General features: G+C 54.1%; 3 protein-coding genes across 10 annotated transcripts in view; 1 reads left to right on the forward strand and 2 right to left on the reverse strand.

Moving 5' to 3' along the window:
* CHD6 (chromodomain helicase DNA binding protein 6) overlaps window positions 1-10,962 on the reverse strand; it is a 69,900-nt gene extending 58,938 nt beyond the window's left edge. For 5 of the 6 annotated variants that reach the window (XM_062642065.1, XM_062642067.1, XM_062642062.1 and 2 more), the window contains exon 1: window positions 10,706-10,962. The gene's annotated coding sequence lies outside the window, so the exon portion shown is untranslated. Of the gene's footprint in view, window positions 1-9,415; window positions 9,441-10,705 lie in introns of those variants that run through there. The other variant, XM_062642061.1, reaches the window with a different exon arrangement.
* SLA2 (Src like adaptor 2) overlaps window positions 1-26,893 on the forward strand; it is a 142,369-nt gene that overhangs the window by 4,772 nt on the left and 110,704 nt on the right. The gene's annotated exons all lie outside the window — the stretch shown is intronic.
* Window positions 24,278-26,893, reverse strand: part of RALGAPB (Ral GTPase activating protein non-catalytic subunit beta) — a 54,659-nt gene continuing 52,043 nt past the window's right edge. For all 3 annotated transcript variants that reach the window (XM_062642070.1, XM_062642072.1, XM_062642071.1), the window contains one exon: window positions 24,278-26,828. In XM_062642070.1, coding sequence (XP_062498054.1) covers window positions 26,635-26,828 — 194 coding nt within the window. In that variant the 3' untranslated portion in view covers window positions 24,278-26,634. The remainder of the gene's footprint in view (window positions 26,829-26,893) is intronic.

A 26,893-nucleotide genomic window follows, 5' to 3' on the forward strand; every position in this document is an offset into this window, starting at 1 on the left:
GTGCATGAACGCGTGCAAGGGGCCCACAGCAGCTCTCTGAAGGCCAGCACTCCACCAGCACAATTTGCCTGCATTGCCAAAGCATCACCAGCTCAAGCTCCTGCCACATCAGCAAAGCCCTGATGTGGCACCTAACGGGCCTCCGCTCCCCATTAAACACAAACATGCTTCGGTGTGGCAGTTGACCCACGCCACCACAGAGACCAAACTGCCCTGCCTGCCAAATTTTAACAAGCCATTTCTCCATCACCAGTGCCAGGTTTTCCCTGCACTCTTCACCAGCCCTGGCATGTTGACCAGCAAGCCAACAAGGAAGGGCACGAATGGGGTGTCCAAAGAACCAGCTGTGCCAATGGCCATAAAGCGTTCCCACTCCTCCCATCACATTCCCACCACATTTGTTAAAGTAAGGGAAAACCCAGCATCCCTATCAATGTGCTACAGGAGAGTCAGGAGCTGCGCAGGCCCATAAAGCCTGTGGGTGACTGCCCCTTCCAAAGCTCCCCTTCCCCTCCAGTACGCCGCTGGGGGTAGGAAGCTCCCAGCTCCCAGCCTCTCTCCTCACCTGCTGGGAGCCAGAAGCACGCTCCTCATAACAGCAGCTTAACACAGCTGCAGGACCAGTTTGTGGCACCCAGAATATGCCTGGAGAGCAACCTCCTCTTCCTCAGCTGGGGACTGTACACCTCATCTGCTCCTCCACAAGGCAGGGAGCGAGAGAAGGAGAGCTTGTGCTGAGGCTGCCCAGGAGACTGTGCAAAGCCTCGGGTCAGAGTGACAGCACAATCCCAGCTACACATTAGATGGGTAATTAGGGGGCGAAGTAGCTCTAAGGACACACTCAGTGCTAGAAGCAGGCTCTCTTCTCTGAAGGGCCTGGCTCTTCTCTGGGCAGAGCTGGGATCATGGGCTCAGCTTCCTGGACCAGCAGTCACGAAGAGCCAGACTTCCCAGAAAAGCCTCCTCCCAATTACCGTTCCTGTGGGAGCACAGGGGTTATTGCCAGCTGCTGCAGAGGCTCCTTACAACAGGGCAAGCCACCCAGCTGCTCTCCAGCTATCAGGAGGGATACAGAGGCTCCAGCAGAAACCAGGGCCCTGCACACTCTGCACATTTTCCTGCTGCCTTTTATTTCTCACGCACAAGCACGCGGAACTCCACTTTGCTGCCCAAGTCCATCCTCAAGGTCACCAGCCCTGTAAAGATGACACCAGGCACGTAATGTAGCCCACAGCACCTTTATTAGTATGAAAGGTGTACAAAAGCCAGCTCGACCGGTAGACCCTGACAGCTGGCCAATTCAAAAGAGCCTTTTATAAGAGCTACATAGTGAAGAACACCGAACCCGAGCTATCCCAAGGCAGATGGCCAAAAAGTGAGATGGCATTCCTGAAAACACAGATCTTCCCCTCTTGATGTTGTTATTATCCTGCACAGCAAACTTAAGCTGCCAGAAAACAGCTCTGCCACACTGCACACAGCTCCTCCAAGGCAATCAGAGCCCTTTGTGCCTCTATTTTCCAACTGTAGAATAGGGATAAAAATCACCCTTTGCAGCAGGGCCACCGAGAAGACAAACGAGCACTTGCAACCACCTCAAGATCTGGCTGTAGACAAATAGGAAGAGCACATGTGACCCCCAGAGCAGATTTCCTGCTGGGATGGCACGACACCACCAGCCACAGCTTCAAACGGCGACCAAGACCCCAGTGCCAAGAGTCCAGTCCTGCTCCAAATCATTCCTTCAGGTGTTTATGTCAGTCTTTTCCAGTTGAAACTCCCTGTGGATTGCCTTTACCCCTGCTAGCATCCAGCTGGTGTCCCCACACCCCTTTGGTTTGCTGCTGGTACCTGCCAGCTTTAATATTCCCTGTTGTCCTCTTGCTATAACCACAGCAAAACAAAAGGGTGACACAGGCTTTGCACCCTCAGGCAAACCTCTCCCTGCTTCATCTACCAAACAGACCAGGGGGACCTGCCCCAAGAAACGCACCCAAGCCAGGAGCTAAATGAAACGTGGCCAAGCCACCAGCAGCCCGGCCACAAGAGCAGTCAGCATTTTAAGCACTTCCAGGGCCTCGCAAGCAGCATGGACACTGCTGCTTTGCCAAATGCCTTGTCTGTGCACAGGCAGCAGGCAGGGAAGGCTGTATGGAGCATGAGGTAAGCTCACAGCCAGCCTTGCTCTGCCCACCATGACCACATCTCATGCTTCAGGCACTGAAGGCTGATCCCAAGCAACATCCTAGAGTGTGACAAGTGAGCAGCTCCCCTCTGGGCTTGGCAGCACTGCCAGCCTGGTCCTAGGAGTCTCAAAACCTACATGGCAAAGGAAACTCACCTGGGTCTGTTCTCTCTCATACACAGTGAAGGATGAGGGGGAATAGAAGAGGTCTTCATAAGCAAAAGGACATTTTGCTCCACTGCTCACTCCCAAAGCACAGGACACCTCCACCACCAGCTTACAGAGGTCACTTGCTCTATGCGGCCCTGTTGGGGACAAGCTCCTGGCCATGGACAGGCTGCCCCTGCCCTTCAGCACTGCCAGCCCACCCCAAGAGGGCAGAAAGGTTGGCCAGCAAGGCCCTGGCCTGTGGCAGTGCCAGGCACTGGGGGAAGACAACATCCCAAACAGCCACAGCCTGTTTGATTCCTGGATGCTGTGGTGAGGTCCCATGGCTGTTCTGGTTGTACATCCAAAGAGAAACTAGCAAACCTGTGCCCAAAATAGCAACAGGCAGAAACCTGCTGCTCTCCAGGCCTGACAGCTTGCACAGGGAAGCACCAGACCCGTTTCCTAATTACCTAAAGGACAGGGAAAGAAAGCAAAACGTAGCAAACTCTCCTGATGCAATGCAGAGCAAGAGCACCCTTCACAAGCGGTGCTGCTACCCTACAGTCCTCAACCTTACACACACCTGCTTCAACTGCTCTGCCCAGCGAGGACTGGCACTCGGGATGCCTCCAACGGCTTCCAGTTTATTTTCAATCTAACTCTCTGGGATACAAGTTCTCCACAACCTCAGCTGAAGCTTTTGTAGAACTGTCTCTAGAGTTCAGATGCCCTCTGTAAGGAGCTACTCCTCTCCATCATGTCAATGCTTCCTTGCATTTGTGTCTTTCACATCATGCCAAGAAACACAGGAGGAGGAAAAAGGAGGGCAGCACTGCCTAGCCCAAAGCAGAGCTGCTCACTTGTCACATGCTGGGATGTAGCCTGGGATCAGCCTTCAGTGCCTGAAGCACAAGATAGGGATTCTGTGGATGGACTGTTCATTAAGGACTGTAGTGATAGGACAAGGGGTAATGGGTTAAACAGGGGAAGTTTAGATTGGATATAAGGATGAAGTTCTTTCCTGTGAGGGTGGTGAGGCACTGGAATGGGTTGCCCAGGAAGGTTGCGAATGCTCCATCCCTGGCAGTGCTCAAGGCCAGGTTGGACAGAGCCTTGGGTGCCATGGTTTAGTGTGAGGTGTCCCTGCCCATGGCAGGGGGGCTGGAACTGGATAATCTTAAGATCCTTTCCAACCCTAAAGATTCTAAGATTCTATGGTGGGCAAAGCAAGAGAAGAGCCAAAAAGAATTTCATTGATTCCTCATGTGGAAATGCTTGGAGTTCAGCAGCACCAGGTTTCATTCCCTCCACAGGATTCTTTTAGACGCTTGGATAGCCTCCTTAAACAGCAAGCAAAGCTCCCAAAGTCCTGCCCAGACATGCTGCTAATAAAATGCTACCAAACACACATATGAAGAAGCAGGCCCTTCTGTCCCAGCTGATAAAGCCCTTCAGTTAGAGGCCAGCTCAGGGAGCAGTGCGAAGAGCATCAGCCTCACCAAGCTGGAGGTCTATGCTTGCACAGGGAGAACGCTCCTGCTGGAGCACACTGACTGCAGAGCACCAACTTTGTCAAGCTACCCAGCAGGCAAGCACATGGCATCAGCTGCACCAAGCTACCAAAAGACAACTCTTTCTGCTTGCCTGGCAGGCCTACAGACATCAGGCTCCTTTGACATGCAGCAACACAAAAGCTAGGCAGGCAAACTCAGAACACAACAGCAGAGCACGGGTCTCACAGACCCATGTCCTGGTCCACTTTACTGCACGTTCATGTCAGAAGACCATGCCAACATGGATTTCACATCTCCTCTCCCTCCATACCTGGATAAGCCACTTGTTTTCTTATCCTTTCCTTCAATAAATGTCTCTGGAGGAACCAGCACGCAAACAAGGCCCCAAAATCCACTTTGCTCTATGTCAGACACCTCCTTCTCCCAGCTCAGGGTGGCAGGAAGAGCAAGAGGTAGAGCTGGGTCCAGGAAAGGGTTTAGGGGCACTGTGCAGAATTAACACCATGCTCAGCCTGCCCAGAAACCAGAGAGCATCATCTGCAGGTAACCACACCTCCACAGACAGTGGGCTATGCCCTGTCAGACGTGGGCACAGCAGCACCCACGGCCCGCAAGCCTGCAGAGTCACCTGGGCTCCTGGAGAGCCCACTCTAAGTGAAATTAGAATTATTAAAGCTTAAAAGAGGCTGTGCCCATAGCGATCCACTCCTTCCTTTGCCTTCCAGATCCAGGACCCTGATCCTCAAAGCACAACGTGGGGCTGACCCAACTCAAACCCAGCAATGTTATTCTCAGGCAGGAATTCTCACCCTCGGGAGCAAGGAGGTGGAGCAGGCGCTGTGACTGACCCACACACAGATCTGCAGGCACTCCTCTGGAGAAATCAGGGTAACCACAAACCTCAGCACCTTCACAGCCAGCGCAAGCCCTGCTTCAGGCAGCCTCCCCACAACATCACCGCGCCGAGAACAAACAGAGCACAGTGTGCTGTCTGCGGTGGAGGAGAGAGACCTGCCTTTATGCATGCATGGAAGTGCATGCCGGGAAAAGCTCAGATACCCTGGTGAGGGGCACCCTATGGGGACTGAGAAAGATCACTGAGAAACAGGGCTCTGCTTGCCCTAAAGCAACAAGCAGAGGAGCATACAAATAAGAGCAATACGCTGTGTGTACCCACACCCTTCCCAGGCTAGAGGAGCGCTGGGTACAGCAAGGATGCACCATGTACATATACATCTCTCTCCTCCAATCCACAATTAACAGCCACCAAGCACTTCAGCATCGTTTTATCTTAAGTATGCTTTAAGTTCAACCAGAGCAGATGAAACATTTAAGGTTAAAGGTGCTCTGTGCACAAGACCTGGAGAACTCAAGGCAGTGGCTCACGCAAAAATAGCAGCTTTGACAGCACGTCTATAGCAAAGCACTAATGTTTATTCTTGTATCTAGGACTAACTTTAACTCTGCCTTGATGCACGTATGTAACAAGGCATTAATGTTTCTTAAAGAACCAACACCTCACCTACCTATATGCCAAAAAAGTGAAAATTGCCCCTAACTTTGCATCCCCCTTGTTCCTGCGCATGGCACACAAACACGTTGCTAACACTGGAACACACCTTCAAAGGCAGCCATGGACTGCAAGTTAAAGCACAAAATGAAAGCCAGAAAGCACATAAACAACTTGGTTATCTAACTGCCTTCATGGCTTCTGAAGAGGGCTTTAACAACTGGAGGTTCTGTGAAGGAAACTCCGCTACGTCCACACAACAACCAGCTATTTCCAGTGCCATATGGAGGAACCAAAGCACTCAGCAGTGGCTACTGATGTGGAGGGCCTGGTAGCTGAAGTCCTTCCATTAGCTAAAGCCCTACGTCTGCCTTCAAAGAAATGCAACTGAGATACCTCCAGGGGAAAGGGCGGGGGATCTTCCACCCGGATACTGCCTCCTGTTACTGTAATGCAAAGCAGGGCTCCACAGATCCCACACTTTCATGGAAACATTCAGGAAACACAAATACTATGCAAATTGACACCAACAGGTGTAACTTTCCCCAGCTTTCAGCAGTTACCCCAAAAGGAAGCAATGAGATACCTGCGTTCCAACCCAGACTTCCCATAACCGAGCTGAGCAGCAGAAAGAGCCAGACAAGAAGGTGCAGGAGGCTGCACCAGAAGAGAGCTGAATTTCATCTCAGCAGTTAAAACACACACACAAAAAAAAAAACAAAACCAAACCAAAACCAACCCCACACCAAAGCAAGCAACCAGCTAACACGACCTATCCTAGTGCAACATGAGGGCTGCATGAAGTTAGGGTGAAGATAGGACTGCACAAGACATGCTGTACCCCCTGGGATAGATATTAACAGTGTCACCATCGGACTGCCACTGAGCAGCATCGCTCAGGGGCAAACAGGGGCTGGAAACGTGCTTGATGTGCAACACACCTCTGCAAGTGCACTTCCAGCGCCCATGTGAAAAACAAAGAGGGACTGGGACTCGGTTCCCACACTTCCCACTTTCTTTTCTGGACTGAAAAAGGGTGCTTTGCTCCTCTTGGAGCAGGATTTATACTCACTACAGGCTGGGAATCCCCTAGAGGCGACAGGCTGCAGCATGGAAACAGCGCGCACCCCTTAACCTCCGGGCAGCATTTCCTCTGCTGGGGGAAGGATGGGTCAAGCGATCTCGGTGCCAACACGACCACAACACCCAGCTGCTCCCTGAGCACTGGGCCCACGGGCAGCCTATAGCAGCAGCCTTAACCCAGACACCAAACTCTCCCAGCTTTTAGCTGACTTCCCGAGGAGCCGGGGGAGCTCAGGCATTCCCCAGAGCGCAGCCACAACCTCTTCCCAGACATCAGTCAGGGACCTGCCTCCAACCTTAAAGCCCAGCCACGATGTGCCAGGGATCTCCTACTACTCGGGCTGACTGGACACATCCACCATAACAATGCTAAAAATTAATAGGCACATATTGGCAGATTGCTCGGCTGCATACCAGATTTTCCCATATAAGGGAAAGTTGACGGCATTGTCCTATCGCACGGAAAACACACTGCACCAGCCCGAGACATTAGAAAGCAAAATCAGAGCCTCCTCACGCCACGCGCTGACACCCAGCACCACCCTTTGCCCCTTTTCCCGATGGTTTGGTCGGCTTTCCCCAGCTCTGCTGTGTCCTGAAGGATCGCTGGAGGCACTGGCAGTGCTGGGATCGCAGCCCAACGCTGCATGCGGACCCTGCGCTTCCTTAAGAGGATTTTGGTCCCACCACCACCACATGCTGGCAATGCAGGCACTGACACTGCCACTGCTCCCAGGGTGAAGCGCAACTCTGCCTTCATGGGGGTTTAGGGTGCTGAGGACCACCACACAAGCCCTGTGCATTGTCACCAACACTGCCCACAGCAAACACTGCTATTTGACTAGGCACAGATCATTCACCCTCACCATCTTCTCCTCCCTTTACAGGGCCTGTTGGCCCCCAACAACAGCTCTGCCTCTGCTTTCACAGACCAGAGCAAAGCCACCAGAGGATGATGCCACTGGCCCAAGCAGGAAACTGAAGCTGAGAGAGAAGTGCTTTCACTGCTATGTACAGGAGCAATGACAACAAACCCTCTCGGCTTCCCTGAAGCCCAGTGAGACATCCAGCACCGTGCTTGCCAAGCATCTCTTTAATACAACTTTGGAGACGCCTCCCTTTTCACACTGCTTTCAAGACCAAACACACTGAGTCCACATCCCTGCACCAAGGCTGCTCAACCCTCTCCCCTCCTTCACAAGGACAAGCTTCTCCTCCACGCTGATGTGTGTGATACCGGCTCTTATCTCTGCAAACCTGAGACAGGCCAGGACAGCGCAGCTCCACATGGAACACAAAGAGCTGCTCTGGCAGCCGAGCTCTCAGCCGTGCCACCTCACAAAAACAAGTTCACTTGCTTGTGCAAACCCCTCTTGAAACAACACAAACCATTAAAGTGAGCCACTTTGTATGAGACACCTGTAAAAGTTTGTGTGTTTGGATAAGCTCTTGAGAAAACAGAACAGATCTCTCAAGGTAAACTAAACCTTAAAAAGTACTGAGACTACCCTTTGGGATGGGGAAAGGGAGCAGAGATTTGCTTTTGGTAAAAAGTAGTCAGGAAAACAAGATATTCCTCCAAGAGCCTCCTCCACCAAGCCACTAGGAATCACAGACCCCAAAGATAACCACAGCACTGACCTTCTGGGCTAACACTGGCATACCCAAGGCCAGTTGCTCAGAGACCAGCAGCTGAGAGAGAGACAGTCTCCCCCAGTGCCAATACATAAGACAACAAAGGGAGAGGTAAACTCAAGCCCTTTAAAAGGCACATGCTACCAAACCAGTCAGCAGCACTCAGAGCAAGGTACGGCGGGACCCCACCAGCACCTTCCACAAGAGGTGCACATTAATCACATCCTTTAGCTTCTCAGATACCCAAAGGTTAGTTTTCAACACATCCATACTAGCCTGCAGCTAGAAGGGGCTGCAACTGCCTTCTCAGCAACAGGGCAATCAGTGATGCTGCTTGGAGGATTGCCTCCAAGTCCCCTCACTGACTCTGGCTTTCATTTGAAGGATACTTACTGTGAGTTCAGCTGCACAAGGTATATGAAGACATTCTGATGGGATGAAACTCTGCTAGTTATGCTTTACAGCCTGAAGCACTTGAGGGGCAACATTCAGGCAGCTTCACCCCACCACTGCTGCAGGGAAGGAAACCCAACAGCAAGTCCCACACTCCTGAAGAGCCCCCAGGTCCAGGCAGCAGTACCAATTTGGAGACAACGAGCAGAATTAGCTTTTCCAAAAGCAAACAGTCAAGACCATGAAGCTCTGTAGTGGAAGAGGAATCAATTTTCCACTAAACAAGTGGGAAAGGAACACAGTGGCAGCCCTGAACAAAACCAGCGCAGCTGGAGGGCAGAAGCCTCGAGAGAAACAACCTATTTACTCTGGGAAGAATTCACTCCCAGAGCAAAAATATGCTGTTATTGCTTCATACTTCAACAGCTGGACCAAAACAATGACTTCTTTGCAAAGCACCAGAGCAGAGCCCCCGCGTGAATGAGGTAAACAAGAGCTAGGAATGGTAGGGAAGCACCTACTCCTGTGCCATCACCTGAACAGGGCCCAAAAGCAACAGCAACACTTCAAGGCAGTGGGGAAAACACCGGCAGCACGCAGTGCACCCTCTGCGTCACCCTAACCCAGCTCACCCCACAACACTTCAAAGGATACAGGCAGCACCAGCTGCCAAATATCCATAGCCCTACAAGTGAATGGGTGAGGGATAAGCATCCAACAACTCCAACTGCATCTGCCTGCCCCTGAGGAGCCCTGAAAGCTGCCAGGGAGGCCAGTGGCTGCAGGGGGGTGTGAGAGACCTACAGGACACTTTGCACAACCCCATGGACCATCTCCACCCCTCTCCCTCCTTCTCCAACCCCCAAAGACATTTGCTGCATTTCCCAAGCAGGAGGGGAACAACAAAAAAAGGCAGAGCTTTTGGCTAGGACCATCCCAACTTACTGGAGAAGGAAATCAAGCATTTTTCATAGCAAAAACACTGGACAGCTCTACCACATCCAAGGCCGGCAGCAGACAGAGCAGAGCCTTGTGCCGGCGCAGCCTGCCCGGCCTCCGTGGACCCCGACTTGGCTTCGAGTTCAGCGTAGTTCTCAGGAAAGGAAATCGATAAACGGAGAAAACGCTGCTCCAGGCGGGGTGTGCACCCGGGGCAGCGACGCCGGCAGAGGATTCCTCTTCACCTTCCCGTTTGCGTGCGTTTCATGCACAGCGTTTACCCTGCGACCCTCACGAATCAAGCCCCAAACCCACCCCAACGCCAGCGAGAGCCGCCGGTAAGCGCAGCGGGAGCCCCACCGCGCACACACCGCGCAAACACCGCGCACCACGCGTGAGGCTGCGCGGGGCGGCTGCGGCGCGGCGACTGCAGCGAGCGAGACGCGGCTCCGACGTGACTGCGATGCCTCTGTTGTGACATGGCTGCAATGTCACCAACAGCCCTGCGTCTGCTCCGCGAGCGGCGGCACGGACCAGCCGGGCACAGGGACGAGCCCGTCGCGGCTCTTTAAACCGAGTGCCCCCTTCCACCGCCCCAGGTGCCCTTGCTCAGCGGGGGGCCGGCCCGCGGGGAAGCCGTGCCCCCGGCCCGCACACGGACCCGCTTCTCCCCCGCCCGCCAAGTTTAAAGTCTCAATTATCGATGTTCTTGAGCACTGCGGCCGCGGTGACGGCGGAAAGCTGCGCCCCGCGGGCGGGCTCCGGCCGCCCCGCATCTCGCCCGCCGCCGCCGCGGTCGCGCCGCTCGCTGCGGGGCCGGAGGGCCTCGCTCCCCCCCTTCCCGACGGGAGGAGCCTCCGAGCAGCACAGGGGGAAGCCCGCCCCGCCCCCGGCCCCCCGCACGCCCCGCGGCTACAAGGGGGGCGCCGGGCCCCGAGCTGCCGGCCGGGCCCCGCTCTGCCTGCCAGGCACCGGGTAGGCCCGGCCCCCCCCACCACCACCACCACAGCGCTGCCGCCGGCCCCGGGGGGCGGGCAAGGGCTGTGAGGAGGAACCCACAGGGGGAACGCTGCCGCCGCCGCCGCCTCCCCTCCCCCGGCCCGTCCCTGCTGCCGGAGCCATGACAGGCCCGACGGCCGCCCCGGCCCTGCCGCCCTCCGCCCGGCCCGCGCCGCCGCCGCCGCGTTCATTCATAGCGCCGCCCCGGCGCGGCCCCGCCGCCGCCGCCCCCCCGCCCCGCTGCCCTCCACCGGCCGCACCGGGCGAGCGAACGGCAAAGTTGGGGTCAGAACTTACCTAAAATGGCTCCTCGGCCGCCCCAATACAAACAGCTATTATTTGGTGAAGTTTAGCCCAGCACCCTGCAAGGACACCCTAACCTCGCCCGGGCACGCCCCCGCCCCGCGCCCATTGGCTGCCGGCCGCCGTGCGCCGGCTCCCATTGGCCGGCGGGCCCGTCAGCCTCGCGGCGCCCGCGCCAAGCTTGGCTGCAGCGCGCCCGCCGCTCGCTCCATTGTGCTCCTGTTTGCACCGAGGAGAGCGCGGCGCTGATTGGCTGAGCCGCCGCCCCCGCGCGCCGCCGCCCCGCCCGCGCCCTCCACGTCCGCGCCCGCCGCTCGGTCCCCGGATGTGAACCGGAGCCCGGCCCGGCCCCCGCCGGGGGCTGCAGCCGGCACCGCCCGCCCCGCCCCGCGGCCTCTCCGGCGGGGGTCGCTTGAGGCCTCGGAGGTGCGAGGCCGCCCGGTGAGAGGTGGGGGCCGAGGGAGGAGGCGCCGCTCCCGGGGGGATGCTGGAGCCCGTCACGGCCAGACCCCCTCGGGGCCTGCTCCCGCAGCGCTCCGGCGGCCCCTCCGGCTCCCCACCGGGCAGCACCTTGGCGTTGGGGGCCGGCAGCGCCCGTGTCCGCCTCTGCCTGGAAAGGAGGAGCGGGGCTGGCAGAGCGCAGGCACCCTCCTGCCAGCTGAGGCGCTCCGGGCCGGCTGGCTCTGGCACCGAAAGGAAACTCTGGTGCGGCGAATGAGCTGTGCTGGGCACCGGGGCTGGTGTCGTCCCTGCACTGCACCCAGTGAAGCACGGGCGCTGGTGCCCTGCGCTGTCCGGCTGGCACCTTCCCTTTGTGCTGCCCGGCTTTCCCCGGGTGCTGCCATCTCCCGCTGGTCACGGGGGACGCGAGCCCCCGTGGCCTCACTGGTGGGAGGGCGGGCAGCAGCAGCAGCATCGGCAGCGCTGCTGTGCTCCGGAGTTACCTGGCACTGCGCACAGGTGGATCAAACACAAAGGACACAGCCAAGGGACACGGATCTATCACAGGGCTAACAACCACCTCCTCCATGTCCTCTGCACACACCAGCACACCACTATGCTCACCGCAGTGAGACAGAGCTTAGTTCTCTGCAGCGTTTATGATTTCTCACTTGCTCCAAGCCGTATCTTCAGATCCTTTTTCTGCTTGTAGGTCAACACGTGTGAAGTATTCCCTAGTCCTACCTACTTCCCTGGCCACCAGGCATGCCTGAACCTAATCCTTCAGTTTTCATCCTGCACTGGTCAGACTCTGGCCAACCAACACCATCCTTTGCTGTATCCTCCCCAGAAGATACAGCAAAGAGTTTCCAGAGCAGCTGTTTAGCTTCTGCACGAAGAATGTCTGTAAAGAGGGAATTAATTGGTACTTTGTGACCAGAAAACCAAAGCAGCTTATTTTCAGATTAACCACTTTTTGGTCAGTTGGCCTCAAAAGAGAACCTAGGGGTAGTTAAATGACTCATTGCTGTAGGCGGGCCAGTTGTTAGGAAACACTAAAGCAAGACACAAACAAATCCCCTCCTGGATGAGAATTCTGGCAAACAGCATCTGGGAAGTCATTCTAACACCTTCACTACAGAGCTGCAGAAGTGCTGGTGGGAAGGGACCAGAGGAGGTTTGTTAATTTCCAGAGGTCCCTTCCCAACACCACATTCCATATTGGCTTTGCTTACCTGAGTCTTAACACCCTCCGTGGCCAGAGATTCCATCACCTTTCTGATGGCCTGGGCCAAGGCTGCAGCACCCTGGCAAGGAAAGGGTCTCCCTAACACCTCATTCTGAACCTTTCAGGACTCCCTTGTGGCTGTTGCTCCTTAATGTATCAGCAGACACTGGCAAGAAGGATTTGACTCCATCATCTTTGCTCTTTCACTACTTACAGAGAGCTGTTAGATCAGCTTCTAGGTAACCCTTTACCAGAAGGAACTGGTACAGAAGCTTTCCTGTATTCAAAGGCCTTATGTCCATCTTGGTCATCTGTCACTGATGCTTCCCACTTTAGACTCTGAGATACATAGTCCCCTGTGAGAGCACACCTTTGAGAGCAAAACTTACTGTGTCTGTCTCTGCCCTAGAACAACCCCCATAAATTGATTCAGGAATGCCACAGAAGTGATTCTGATTTTGCAGAGATTTCCTCTGCCTGAAGCAAAGTTCAGTTGCTTTGGGAAATGCTATGGCTAAACCCATCTCTGCCTGCAGCAGCTATCTCATGCCCGAGAAGGGGATATTCTCTAACACTGAGCATCTGAAGGCCGTAGAATCACACCAGCAGTAAAAGCATCCCTTATGCTTCCAAAGGTCTTTTGGAAGGATTTAATGGTGGGCAGTGACACCCAATCAACCCAGGCAAGGGGGACACGCAGGTCCAGCCACCAGGTCCTACAGGGCCCAGCCCTGCCATGCTGCAAAGCAGGCGAGAAGCAGAGATCAGCTGCTGAGTGTCTCTGGTGGCAGCAAACCAGAAAGGAGCTGGAGCTGCTGGTGGTGGGCAGGGAACCCCTTTGGAACCCCAGTTTCTGCTGGCTCCCAGCCGGATCCATTGCAGCAGGAAGGAGAGGGAGTTACCCTAATGCAGCAGCACACGTCCTTCCCTTCCTGGCTGTTGAAGCACACCTATGCCCCTGTGAAATACAGAGCCTGCAGGCAGCTGGAGGGGAAGGAACAGACTTGTGAAGGCCTTGCTCAGGCTGTGAGCGTGCATGGGTAATTAACCAGCACAAGCATCCAGGCAGAATTCAGTGCCTTAAAGACCAGCTTGGCAGGTCAGGTTAAAGCTGACTTCCCAGTGCGAGGTGTGAAGAGCGACTCCGAACCCAGGTGAGTGCTTGAACACCTCTGCTCAGGCCCATGGGCACCGCAGGTCCCCCAGCTCCAGGAGTCTTCAAACTCCCATATATCAGATGCTCTTTGCTGGAGCAAAGAGCAGGGAGGTGATGGGGTCCTCTGTGAGCAGCTGAAGCAGTGTCTGAACCCTGCATGGGATCAGAGATGCCCCAGCCCAGATGCTTGTCGGCCCTGGCTTTGCTTGTTCCCCTCAGGGCTCTCCTGCCCACACTCCTGCTGCTGGGCTGTGGCAGGAGCAGCCAACCTCCAGCCTGCTCAGGGGATCCCATGGATCTGCACTTCCTCAGCCTTGGTCTGCAGAGCCTGTAAGGCATCAGCTGGAAACTCCCTGCTCAGGGTTTCCTTGGATGTGGTTATTTGAGGAAACTCCCCTGCCCTCAGGAGCTTCTATCAGATAAATTACAATTGCTGTTGGAAATCTTCCTGCGGGACTATTTGGGATTATTAAGGGGTTTCCTGGGCTTTGCTGCCACAGGTGATTGATGGCAGAGGAGTCGGGGTGCTCCCAGGAACTGGTGATTTCCTGGACAGCCCCCCCTTGCCATCATGCTTCCCTGGTGCTGGGCTGCTCTGCACGGCCATCACTCACCGGCCCTGCAGTGAGCCCTCTGCTTTGTGCTGCTGTAAACCTGGGCACGGTCCCACGCTGCATCCTGCTCATGGTGCGGGGGAGAGCCTGTGATGGATGATGGAGCGAGGACCCGGGAGCCTGAGGGAGGCAGTCCCATGAGGCTGGGGGCAGCCCACCTCCTCCCACAGAGGGCACGGATTACACACAAACCTTCGTGTCCATGGAGCCTTAATCTTCCCTTCCTGCTGCCCTTCCGGGCTGGGAAGAAAAGGAGTGAACGGGCAGCTGGGATGTGCTGCATCCTAGTGCCCCACTCCTGCATCAGCCCCCGTGACCCTCACCATGCAGACCCCATGTGTCACTGTCATAACAAGCGATGCTGGCAGGAGCTGTTATCCTCATCCAGTCAGACCTAACCCAGGGGCACCCTGAGGGCAGCAGCTTTAGCTGAGAGGAGAAGGGTTTGCCAGCAGCAGTTTCCCATTGCTCCCAGTGAAACCCCCAGGATTCACTTTCTGCTCCGGTTTTGTGGCTCCTGTTCTGCAGGGCTGCAGCTCCCGAGTGCGTCTCAATCACTCCTGCAGTTAATGACAGCGCAAGGTGCTTAACATGCTGCTGCTCTTTAGCCAGGTCCCTGAACCTGCCTCCCGCTTGAGCCCTGCTCATCCTGTGCACGCAGCTACAGCAGAGCCCCCGGCCGTGACCGCCCCTGGATGGAGACGACAGAAGTCACTTCGCTAATTCAGATCAGGCAGCCCTCAGCTCTTCACGCCCTGGTTCCCAGGTGTTTTCCTCTCCCTGACTCCAGCTGATTTTGCTTCCAGCCAGGTTCCCTCGCTAGGCTCCTCTTTCCCCAGGCTGAGCACGCAGCAGGACGTGGGGTCTGCTGCCCACAGGAGCTTCACCTGCTTCCCCTTACCCCAAAGTTCATTCCCGTGACTGGGTTCACTGTCAGTTCCCAAGGGAAGCTGGTTTGGTCTCCAGCCCCTGTGTGGCTCTGTGGGATGACACCGCTATTGCTTTTGTGGTCCCTGCAGACCCCTTCATCCCTTTGGGTCTCTAGGGGTTATTCTTGCCCGGTTGTTCCGCCTTCTCCTCCTCACATGAAGCCAGCCTGGCCCGTGTTTAAGGGTTTTCCATACGTGTGCACCCAGAAATGGTAAAGTTCTAGAAATGAGGGAACCTTTGGGAGCAGCTGATGCCAATGCCACACTGCCAGCTCCCCCAGACACCCCGCCAGGGGGACCCCCCCATGGCTGGGAAGAGTTTTCCCAGTGCCTACCTGGAATTTCCCTGTGATAACCCTGCTTCTGCTTGTGTTATCCAGCACAGGCAGATGAATCCTTTCCCTGTTACAGGAATCATTGACATTCCTGCTGGCTGCTGCTGCAGCCCCTCCGCTCTTTCCTACCAACTGAGCAGTCCCACATGGGGCTGGTTTTTCTTGCTGGTCATGTTTTCCAGGTCTCTGACATCCTTCCCTGGATCCGCTCCAACCAGCCCAAAGGGCAATGTCCACAAGTAGCTGCCTTCTCCAGCCGCCGCTTCCTGGTGCTGTGGAGACAGGCAGAGCCAGCTCCAGCACCTCCAAAGCCCTCCTGGTTCCACATCCTGGTGTCGTGTTTGCTCCTTTAGTGCTCTCCTGGGATTTATTACAATATCAGGTCCTTCCCCCCCCCCCAATTACTCCTTGCTCCCCGTTTCTTGTGCATGCGATGGCCTGGTGGTGCTGGGATGCTGCTGCCTTGGGCTGTGCTGTTCCCCGAGGCTGTTTATCTGATCTGTCACTGAGGGTGGCGTGGGGGGAGAGCTCAGGGTTAGGAACCTGCCTTCCAACATAATTCCACTCTTCCTCTCTTCCTATCTCGGCTGCAAGTCCCGTATCCCATTATGTTACCTGCTGGCAGCTGCAGCGCGGAGGTGGAACCGAGTTGGGACCAGCACTCATTTTACAGCAGGGCTAGGCTGAATATGAGCTGCAGCGCGCTTCTGAGCTGCCTTTGGGAACCCGTGCCAAAAGCCTCACAAACACCCTGCGTGTGAATAGAGGCAGAGAATGCCCCCAGCACTGCAGTGTCCCCATCAAGGGCTTCCCCTTGCCACCCCACAGCATCAGCCCCAGCTTTGCCTCTTCCCTTCCTTTGCATGTGCTCTCATTGCCTTGCTCACCCAAGCCTATTTATTTTCCCTTTGGCCTCCTTGATTTTGCATTCCAGGCTCGTGCATTTACATGGAAACCTGCCCGCCTGCAGCCCGCTGCTCCCCAGCCTCCTGGTCCCAAGCTCATGGTTTGGAGGGAGCATGGGATGCTCTCTGCCTTGCCGTGGCCATTGTGGTGTCCTGGTTTCAGCTGGGATAGAGCAGACCCGTTGCAGCCAGGCTGGTGAGATGTGGATGGCAGAAGCAGCCAGTAACAAGGGGTGGGAAAGGGCTGGAGCATGGGGCATGGGGGGCACAGCGACAGGACAAGACCCAGCACTTGGGGAATGTGATCTAAGGACCAGACCATCCCCATGAGGGTGGTCAGCCCCTGGCCCAGGGCTCACAGAGGTACCTGAATGAAGCCCCAAGCACCCTGCTCTAACTGGCCCTGCTCAGAGAACTGTGTTGGACCAGGATGTCCCATTTCTCAGTCTCAAGCTCGGGCTCTTTCCCTCGGCAAGACAAGGACCTCCTCCTTGTCTCATCCACATTCATCCCTCTTATTTCCCACCTTCCTCTGCATCTCTGCCCTGGAGGGTAGAAGCAGAGCCAGAGCCTCCCTCTTCTACTAATCTCTTCCCCCAAACCAGTCACTTTAATGCCTTGGGAGTGTTTGCTGGGCAGTCTGGCTGTTCCTGCTGTCCTGGTTCCACACCAACCACTCAGGTAGGGGTATCCTCCATCACCACGATGTCCTGGGCTTTGGATGAGCTCATGGAAAGCCCCTCACTGTGCAGCCACCAGCGCAGGTTCCCCCCTGCATCCAACCCTCATAGACAAAGCAACGCATTCCTCCTTAATCCCCTGCCTGTCTTTCCAGAGCAAGCTGCATCCTTCATATTAATATTCCAGTCATGCGGCTGAGCCCACCAAGCCTTTGTTATGCCAATTAAATCATAATCTTGATCACGCACGGAGACTTCCAGCTCCTTTTGTTTGTCCTTCCTGAGCACCCCGGCGGGGCAGGACTGAGCCCTGGGCTGCTCCGGGCGCAGGGGCTGGGCTGGGAACGCCACCTCTAGGGCTCCTTGGGGCTGCAGGCGTGGGGCTGGACACGGGTCCGTGTGCGGATGGGAGCCGGGGACCCTCTGGGCATCGTGTGGCTCCGGGAAGCAGCCCCCGGTGCGGGGGTGATGCTGCCGGGGCACTGCCTGTCCCTGCACAGGCATCACGGCAAGGGGACAGCGAGGGAACAGGACCCCGGGCCCTTTGTGCTGGCTGCAGTCAGTAATGGTCTATATAAGAATATATACATGTGTGTGTGTACATGTGTATATGTGTGCATACATATGTATATATGGGTGTGTGTACATGTGTATATGTGTGTGTGTACATGTGTGTATGTGTGCATACATATGTATATATGGGTGTGTACATGTGTATACGTGTGCATACATATGTATATATGGGTGTGTACATGTGTATACGTGTGTGGGTACATGTGTATATGTGTATGTGTGCACACATGTATATATATGTCCATATGGGTGTGTACATGTGTGTATGGGTGTGTACATGTGTATATGTGTGTGTGTACATGTGTGTATGTGTGCATACATATGTATACATATGTCCATATGGGTGTGTACATGTGTGTATGTGTGTGTGTACATGTGTATATGTGTGTGTGTACATGTGTGTATGTGTGCATACATATGTATACATATGTCCATATGGGTGTGTACATGTGTATATGTGTGTGCACACATGTATATATGTGTGTGTACATGTGTATATGTGTGCATACATGTATATATATATGTATATGTCAGTATGGGTGTGTACGTGTCTATGTGTGCACACATATATGTGTGTATATGCGTATATATGTGTGTGTACATGTGTATATGTGTGTATGTGTGCATGCATGTATATATGTGTGTGTATGTGTATATATGTATGTGTGTACATGTGTATATGCGCACACATGTATATATGTGTGTGTATGTGTATATATGTATGTGTGTACATGTGTATATGTGTGTGTATGTGTGTCTATATGCATGTGTGCACGTATGTGTGTGACAGGAGCACCTACATCGGTCTGCAGCAGACCCCCTCACAGCACCAGAGCAGGCAGAAGCCAGGTCTGGGTTATTCCAGCCTCAAGGCAACACTTGTGCACTTGGAAGTGCCCGGTGTGAATCCAAGCTCTGGCCTCACTCCCCTGCGGTGTGAGCCCTCATCCTGGAGCTCTGCGCTTCACTGTCAGCGCTGGCCTGCACTAACAACCTCCTGTCCCTGCCCGGGGCTGCCCCAGGCAGCGGGATGCTCTCTGCCCGCCCCGTGCCAGTGTGTGCTGTGGATCTAAGGAGCAGCGAGTCTGCATGACCAGAGGCAAACCATGGCAGCAGAGCCCAGGGAAATCAATGGTGTGAAGGAAAATTAGCTCATTAAACAGCCATCAATGCAAATGCGGGGAGCTCGGCTCCTCCCGCTGCATCCCTGCCACTGCCTGCTGGATGCGGGCAGGGACAAGCCCAGTGGGTGGTGGGACAAGGGAGGGAGACCTCCAGAGGCCCCGTGTGTCACCTCTGAGACAGGGTCTCTGCCGAAGGTGGAAATAATAAGGAATATAATGAGGGAAATGATACGGGAAATTCAGGTCTCACACTGAAGGGCCGCAACGCTGTGCTGGAGCCAAATGATGGGGAAGCTTCCACTCAAAGCAAGAGCTCATTTTCATTTTCCTTGACGCAATGTCTGTTGGAATTAAAGCCATTTGATTCCTTATTGTTTCCTTACAAACCAGCGCAGTTCTTTAGCAGAAACCAGCAGCACTGAGTATTCCCAGTTCTCCACATGGGCAGAGGCTGAGCTCTAAATCCCCCCCCTCCCCACGCATCCCTCTCCTGCCTGAATGCTGCCTGTCCCCATGCTGGGCAAGGGGCTGGTTTGGTGTCTGCGGTCACTGGTGCCTGATGTGGGACCATCAAGTGATGGGGAAACTGAGGCAGGGGGAGTCGGGGCTGTCACCGCTGCTCAATGCTCCTGTGCAGGGGCCGAGGCGCCGGCAGCATCTCCCTGCCCTGCCAGACAGAGCCCCCCTAACACATCCCGATGCTCTGGGCTGGGAGAACACGGACACAGCCACGAGGAGGATTCATTGAGCATCGGCCACTGATGAAGAGAACGAACCCCAGCGCCACGAGGGTGCCCGTTAGCACCGGTTCATTCCTGAGCCTGGTGCTGGTGCGAAGGAAGGGCCTCGCTCACCCCGCTTTGTCCCTGCTGGGGAGACTTCTGATGCGGTGCCAGCACACGGAGGGCTGCGGGACAGGGTTTATTCAGACCCAGAGCAGCTCGGTTGTGCGGGAGGAGAAGAGCAGGGACGGGGCACGGCGAGAGCAAACAACCACTTCACACACATCGCGCTGGGGCAAAAGCGCCGGTTTCCGGCAGGACCGGTCAGGCGGGTGGGAGGGACCGGGGGATGAGGAGCCACCACCAGCACCTTCCCGGCAAGGGGAACGAGAGGGGGGATCTGGGATGCGAGTGTGCTGTGGGGAGCCCCTGGTGTTTGGGACCCACAGCTCAGCCTGGGGCTGCAGCACGCAGGATGCTCTGTGACACCGCGAGGTGGCCAAAGCGGAGCTCGGGATCGCAGGGAATATCCTGAGCATTGGAGGCAGCGCCCCTGCCCTGTCCCCCCATACAGGAGCCTTCAGCAGGGTCCCAGGATGCTCCCAGCCCTCCTGCATCCCGTGCCCCCGCTGCCATTCAAACAAAGGGACAAAATGAACCTGATTCGGCCCATAACTGTGTTTCCTTCATGGGAAGGAAGAGTCCTGCAGTCGATGAGCAGCCGAATCCCCAAGGGCTCTGCGCTGCCGAGGACGAACGGAGCCATCGCTCTGCTAACAAGTGTATTAGCTAATGAAAACAGTGTTTAAAATAATCACAATATTTCTTTATTTGTATGTAAAGATGACATAATAAAAGATAATGAGCAGCGTGCGAAGCCGCTTCTACTACTCAATTTTCTCAGTTTAGCTAATTAATTATCTTAGTAAAATGCATCATTATGGCTAATTTTAGCAAATCGAGCAGCTGCAAGGTCAGAGTGGGAACAATTTCAATTTGTAATTGGAAGAAACAGGAAAGTGAGTCAGATAATCTTTCATTAGCTAATACTAATAATGAATCACACGGGCACGTATATGAAGTACTTTAAGAGGCTGAAAATACGCTAAATCATTTAATAATGCCATCAAATGTGCTTCCATCGGGGGCTGTCGGGGGAACACGGGGGCATCCCAGGGGCTGGGCTGCAGAGGAGCCCCCTCCCATGGGTCAGCCTTTGGGCAGCTGCCCTGCGCCCCTCTGCTCTGCTGGCAGCAGAGCACCCCAGGGCTGGCCACAGGGGGAATCGGGGCTGTGGGATACCCCAGTGGGTAACGGGTGATGGATGCTGATGGGGATGCTGGGGGTGGGCACAGTGTGATGGGTGCTGCTGTTGAGAGAGTCAGAGCCCAGTATGGGCAGGGAGCACAGGGCCTGTGTGCCAGCCCTGTACCCCCAACCCCTCTGGGACACCCCAGCTGCTGCCCTGCTGTGGGATGGCTTTACCACCCAGAGGTGATGGTGCCGATGCTCCTCCTGTCCCACCGGCTCCGGGCAGCCCCGGGAGCCTTTCCCTCTGCCATGGGATGAACCAGCCCATCCCTGCCTTTCCCATAGACCTTTGTAAGGAAACCCGGTGTGAGCCCCGGAGCTGCGGTGCCTCACCTCCTCCCTTCACACCCTGCCCGGGTTACCGGCAGAGCGAGGCCAGGCTGGTTTAACACAGCACACATGACAAAGCAGATGGTGCCACCGCTCTCGCAGGAGGCAGGTTGAGACCTCACGTGCGTCCACAGAGCTCTTCTTGGCCACTGCCGTGCCCGTAGCTTCTGGAGCAGCGCTGGGAATGAGGGGTCCCCCCAGTGTGCTGCCACAGTCACCCCAGCTGAAAGCCAGGGCTGAGCCCCCGGGATGCTCCCGGTTGCTGCAGCGGCACGCTGCCCTCCTCTATGGTGCTGTGATGGGGGCCGTTGGCACAGCCATGACCCAGCCCACAGCCACTGAACGCCCTGGCAGCGGTCCCCGTGTCACTGGCACAGCTCTGGGGCAGTCCGGCAGCATTTACATGGCCCGGGGACACTGTGGGGGCACAAACACAGTGCAGGAATACTCCAGCAGCACCCGCACAGCCCACGGATGTCCCATCAGCATCTGCCAGGCCTGGGGACACCCCATTGGCACCCACAGCCCAGTGCACAGCAGATGCACTGCCCGAGGGACCCCCCTTTCAGCACCCACCACCCAAGGGGGTGCACTGGAGTGCACCAGCAGGCACAGCTCAGCCCAGCTCCACCTTCAGCCTCTTCCCCCCTCTCCCAACAGACACAAGTTCGCTGCCAGCAGCCAAATGACATTTCCTCATCGTCAAGCAGTGACTATATTACATGTCACCCTGGAAAATTGTCTGTAATGCAATTTGGTTTCATTTGTGGTCACAACGAGCCCGGCTGCAGCGAGAACGGGCGTGTTGGGCATCGGCGTGTGGGGTTGCTCCTGCTTCCACTCGGCAAGTTCATAGGTATTGAGCTGATGAAGAGGGTGGTGGAGGGCACTGAGGACATCTCCTGCACGCCCCATGGTGAAGCTCCACGCCCCCAGGCTGGGCAGGACACAGTGTGGGATGGCTCTGGGCTGCTGCCCCTCCTGCCTCCATCCCTGCATCGGTTACTCCTGCTTTTACAGCCTCCCAAACGCTGCCCTGGTGCCCACCAGCAGCTTCTGACTGTTCAGTGCCTCGGCTTCAAACACCTCCAGTGCATGGGAGGAGCTCTCATTGGAAACAGAGCCAAAGAGGTGCTTGGAGCTGCCCCAAGGAGCCACTTGAGCTGCCTTCGAGCTCCTGGGCTTGAAGCTGCGGGTTGGTCCCCACCGCGCACCCAGAGCGCACAAACCAGCTCCCCCTGCCACGGGCCCTGCTGATGGAAAGGCGCTTTCAGCCCATGGCCTCATCACTGAGAAGTCAAATTCTTCATCCTCAGCCTGCCCAGAAACAGGAGCCGCCTCCAACACCCACAGCGCTGCGTAAACCACCCCGCTTTATCCCAGCCAATTCCCGGTCCTGCTGCAGGACACCAGCAGGGCCCCGCGCCACACATCAGAACCAACACATTGAGCACTTCACACCGCAGGAGCATCCGGTCTCCCTTCAGAGCTGCATTTCCACGTTTTCCTTCCCCACACCATTGAGATGCGACGAAACCCAAGCTGGAGCGCTGTTACCATAGCTGCTGGGTAGCAGAGGATGCACGATTCCACTCCATCCCTCTGCTGTTTCCAGGGGAAACATCTCCATTGGGCAACGATTTCAACCAAAGGCCTTGGAAATATTAACAACTGACAACTGCAACGTTGCTAGATAAGAATCTTTAAAATTTATTGGACTAATTGTGTTACATTCAGTATTTGATGTGTTTCTCCTGGACAAAGAATTGGCATAAATACAAACAAGCCTTTGTGTGCCTTCCCTAAACAAATAAGAGATAAAGTACTAGAGACAAGGGAACATAGTTCACATCTTCCTATTTACACTTTGCCTTTACTTTACAACTTAGCGCCAGGAATATTTACAGAAAAATACAAGGAGAACAAAAAGATCCCGTCTTGGCAACATACAGAAATCCATACAAATTGTACATGGTTTGAAGCACACGGTATCGGGTGCTCCTGTCCCTAATTGCTCCTGCTGAAATCCATGTGGAAAAGGTCTGCGTTTGCCTTCAAAGACACTCCTCTGTTACACAGCCATTAAATCACAACAGGTTTGTGTCTGGGAGAGTGAAGTTTGGTTCTTGTGTCTTTCTGGGCATGAGAACCTCACAGGAAAGAAATGGAGTCACCAACGGAGCCCCCAGCACATGCAGTGAGGGGCTGCTCCTTCCTAAAGCCCCGTGCACACGCTGCTGTCCACACTGGCACCATCCTTCCCACCTCCCGTTTGCTCTAAGGTTTAATGCCTTGGTTAGAAGTACCTTTAAGACAAATGCTTTTCTTTACAAGAGAGGCTCTAATAAGGTACTGAAATGTCTGAATTTCCACACTACCAAGTGACAGTGGTTCTCCCCCACCCCTGCACCATTATAAGGATGCTGTCAGTTAAAGCAGAATTATGAACCCAACCAGGAAGCCCTTATGCAAAGGGAAAGTCTCCCTTTAGTTCTTATGCAATGTTTGAACTCAGCTTTTGCAGCAAATGCAGGCAAACATCATACTATGCATCATACTATGCATGAAGCAAGTGGTCAGTACCTGTCACCTCCAGCAAAGAGGAACACAAACCCAAGCCATGTGAGCTGTCAAGGTGAAAACTCAGTACAACACCTTGTGATAAAGAACCCCAAATCTGGACTAGCATATTCTTGCAATCACAACTGGACTACATCTCATTTGCTCTAACCCTGCTGAGGAAAGTACTCAAGGCTATACCCTGGATTAGCTGAAGCCATCAGAGTTTGGCCACAGGCTTCAACAGGACAAGGACTTCATTCCCAAATGGTGTTTGTTACGGAGTCAGAGACCTCTCCATGCAGACACCCTCCACCAGCACAGGTCTGCCAAGGGGGCTCCTGCTGTAACCAGCATCCAAACCAAGTGGGATGGCAACACACGTCTGCGATCACAACATCCTGACACTGAACTGCAGCCTTCCTGAAGGCTCCCCTTTCCAGAGAGCAAACCCCAAGGCTCAGGGCCAGGTCACACCACTGGTGTGCAACGGGTTCACCAGCTGGGTTACAAATCAAACCAATGATTCCAAGTGCCTGCTCCCCTGAGGGGGGACCACGCAAGCTGCAGTTACCTTCCTTCAACGCTGCTCTCAGGGCTGTTGCAGCACAAGTGGGTGCCACATCCACGCTTTAAATGAACACAGGAACAAACCCAGGACTGTTCCTCAGCCTTTATAAAGGTAAATTTCCAGGCAACCCATGTGGCTATCTCAGACTTTGTGGAAAACAGCCAGGGAATCCCCAGACACACACATCCTTACATCACTGACTGCACCCAAGTGCCTGAAAGAAGCATCTTTTGTGGCCCACTGCTACATAGACCAATGACCTCGCATATAGCATACACTTAGCTATGGTGTGTGGGATTTGTGTTACGTTACTGAAGATGTGCAGACGTTTGATTGCTTGGTATGTTTATTTGTTACACATGCACTGGTCATGCCTTTTAAATCAGTGGACTAAAGTGTGGTTGGCCATTCATTAGATCCAATAGGTACGTAGAAAATGTGGATAAATTTAGTGTCCATGCATTAAACGGACACTGGCAAGAGTCTGGCAGAGGAATGAAGCTGTCAAGTTTCCCTTCACACCTTTGCCACTACACCCAAGCGCTGCCTTGCAGCCCCCTCCTGCCATCTGCAACCTGGGCATCACACAAGCGAGGGCCACTGATCACACAAGTGATCCCTCATACTTGCTGCTGCTGTAGTTTTCTTTATGTGGTTTCCTCCTTCCACTTGTGATGCATCTGGATCAAAATCCAGAGCTCCCGAGTTGAGAGGCCAATGGGCTTGTCCCCTGCAACAAGCACACATCACCTAAACCTAACCCTCCTTGGTTAACATCCTTAAAGTCCTTTCACATGTATTTTTAGGGGCCTACGCTCCCATTAACTCTCTGTGAAAAGCCACACGAAGAGGCAGGAGCAGCAGATGTCCCTGGCAGGTTAAGTTGTAACCAAACAATTGAGACTATTTCAGATCTGAAATGTTGCAAAATAACTGAAACAAAAAAACTGCCTGGCAGGTATTACTGCAACACATTAAAAAGCTACTAAACCACTTCTGATGCGAGGAGTTCCCCAAGTTCCTGCTCACATTCCTACTCTTCCATTACCTGCTTACTGGAAAGGAAAGGACACGTGCTGCTGCCAGCGATCACAACCTGCATCTACCCGGCGTGCCAGTGATGATTCATCACTGCAACACAAGTCAGGATGTGTGCTGGGAGCCTGGAAGTGCTCCGAGGCTGCCGGTGCCCACTGCAGCTTTTAGGTTCCCAGTATTAAATCCTGCAGTTGTAAACACCTTTTCCCAGCACATCCTTCAAGTCCTGAGCTCATGAAATCCATGGTCTGAGAGGGAGAGCTTCTGACCTAGGTGAAGGGGAACCACCGCTGTGGAACGAGACAGCACAGTCAATCCAAACCAGTTTCACATTCTGACTCCAGAGGGGCTTTCATGGAATTGCAGAATTAATGGGGAAAAAGAATACTTGGAATGTTTTTTGGACTTGTTTTAGTCTGTTTAACAAGAGCTTCTGAAAAGTGTTGTAGAAGCTGCGAAAACTGCTTATGCTATAAATAAAGCAGGCAGGAGGCAGCCCCAGAATCTCAGATTTCAATCCAATGGAAGGAAAGCAAGGGATGTTTATGCTTTTTATGGACATGGTGAGTAGGTGACACAGACACTTGGAAATAAATTAAGTAATTGCATAAAAAAATTAAAATAATCAAGCTACTAAAATTAAATGTGACATTTTGCAACAGACCTGAAAGCCACAAACCCCTTGTTTCTGTAACCAAGAGCTCTTATCTAGTAACAACTCAGGTAATACCAGGTGTTGTTTGTTGTCAGCATGACAAACCTCGTGGGTAGATGGACTCACTCCCAGCCACGGAGGGAACTGTATCTTGGCTATTTATCCATGACCTGGTGTTTCCAAGCCATTTTCCTCCTCTTGCTTTTGGTACAGACTGGTTACAAGCAGTGAAGGATCTTCTGTTGAGCTCTGAAGGGGGGCTGAAAATGTCTTTTAAGTTCTTGCAGGAAAATAGAATGCTCTGAAACTGCCTCTCTCCCCTCAAAGGAGAGATCCTGCCCCCTTATCCTGTAAGATGTGGGTGTAACGAGATGTCTGAAGGCAGGTTTGTTTGTATTTTGTTTGCTATCCTTATATGCAGAGATGGCTTTGTTCTGATTGTTTTCCTCTCACAGAATGAGACACAGTTCCTAATTAGTCTGGAATAGATGACTGGGTGAAGGGATTATGCTGCTATAGCATCCAGGAAGACTGGAATTAAGTACTCTTCGGAGGGTAGGTGAATTAAGTCAGTATCCCAACTGCAATGTTCTGGATTCATTTCTCATTCCTCCCACATGGTATCTGCTGACTTGTGCTAGAATATCGTTTCCTGAATTCCAGAGGGCTGAGGAAATTTGTTGTTGTTATTCAACCGTTTTCATTACTGTAGCCACCAAGCTCTGATCTAATTGTCCTGGAAGGATAATGGCCTAGGGGTTGCAGTTCTTGAGCCCAACCTCCTGGAAAAGCGAGGTATAAAACTCTGGCTCCAGCTGCCTGTTGCGGTATTTATTGACAATGTCTGCTATTTTCTGTTTTCGGCGGACATGGGGGGGGTTGTAGGAGTCACTTTCCAGCCTCTTCCTCCGACAGATGTTTATTACTGTTTGCCTCACTAAAAAACCTGGAAAAGAAACAACGTTTGAATCAAGTTTCAACAAATTCAGGTCTACGCCCCTTTGCTGGCTT

This window comes from Pezoporus occidentalis, unplaced genomic scaffold, assembly GCF_034315485.1.
Source record: "Pezoporus occidentalis ecotype Australia unplaced genomic scaffold, CSIRO_AGI_Poc_V1 ctg70, whole genome shotgun sequence".
NCBI lineage: Eukaryota > Metazoa > Chordata > Aves > Psittaciformes > Psittacidae > Pezoporus > Pezoporus occidentalis.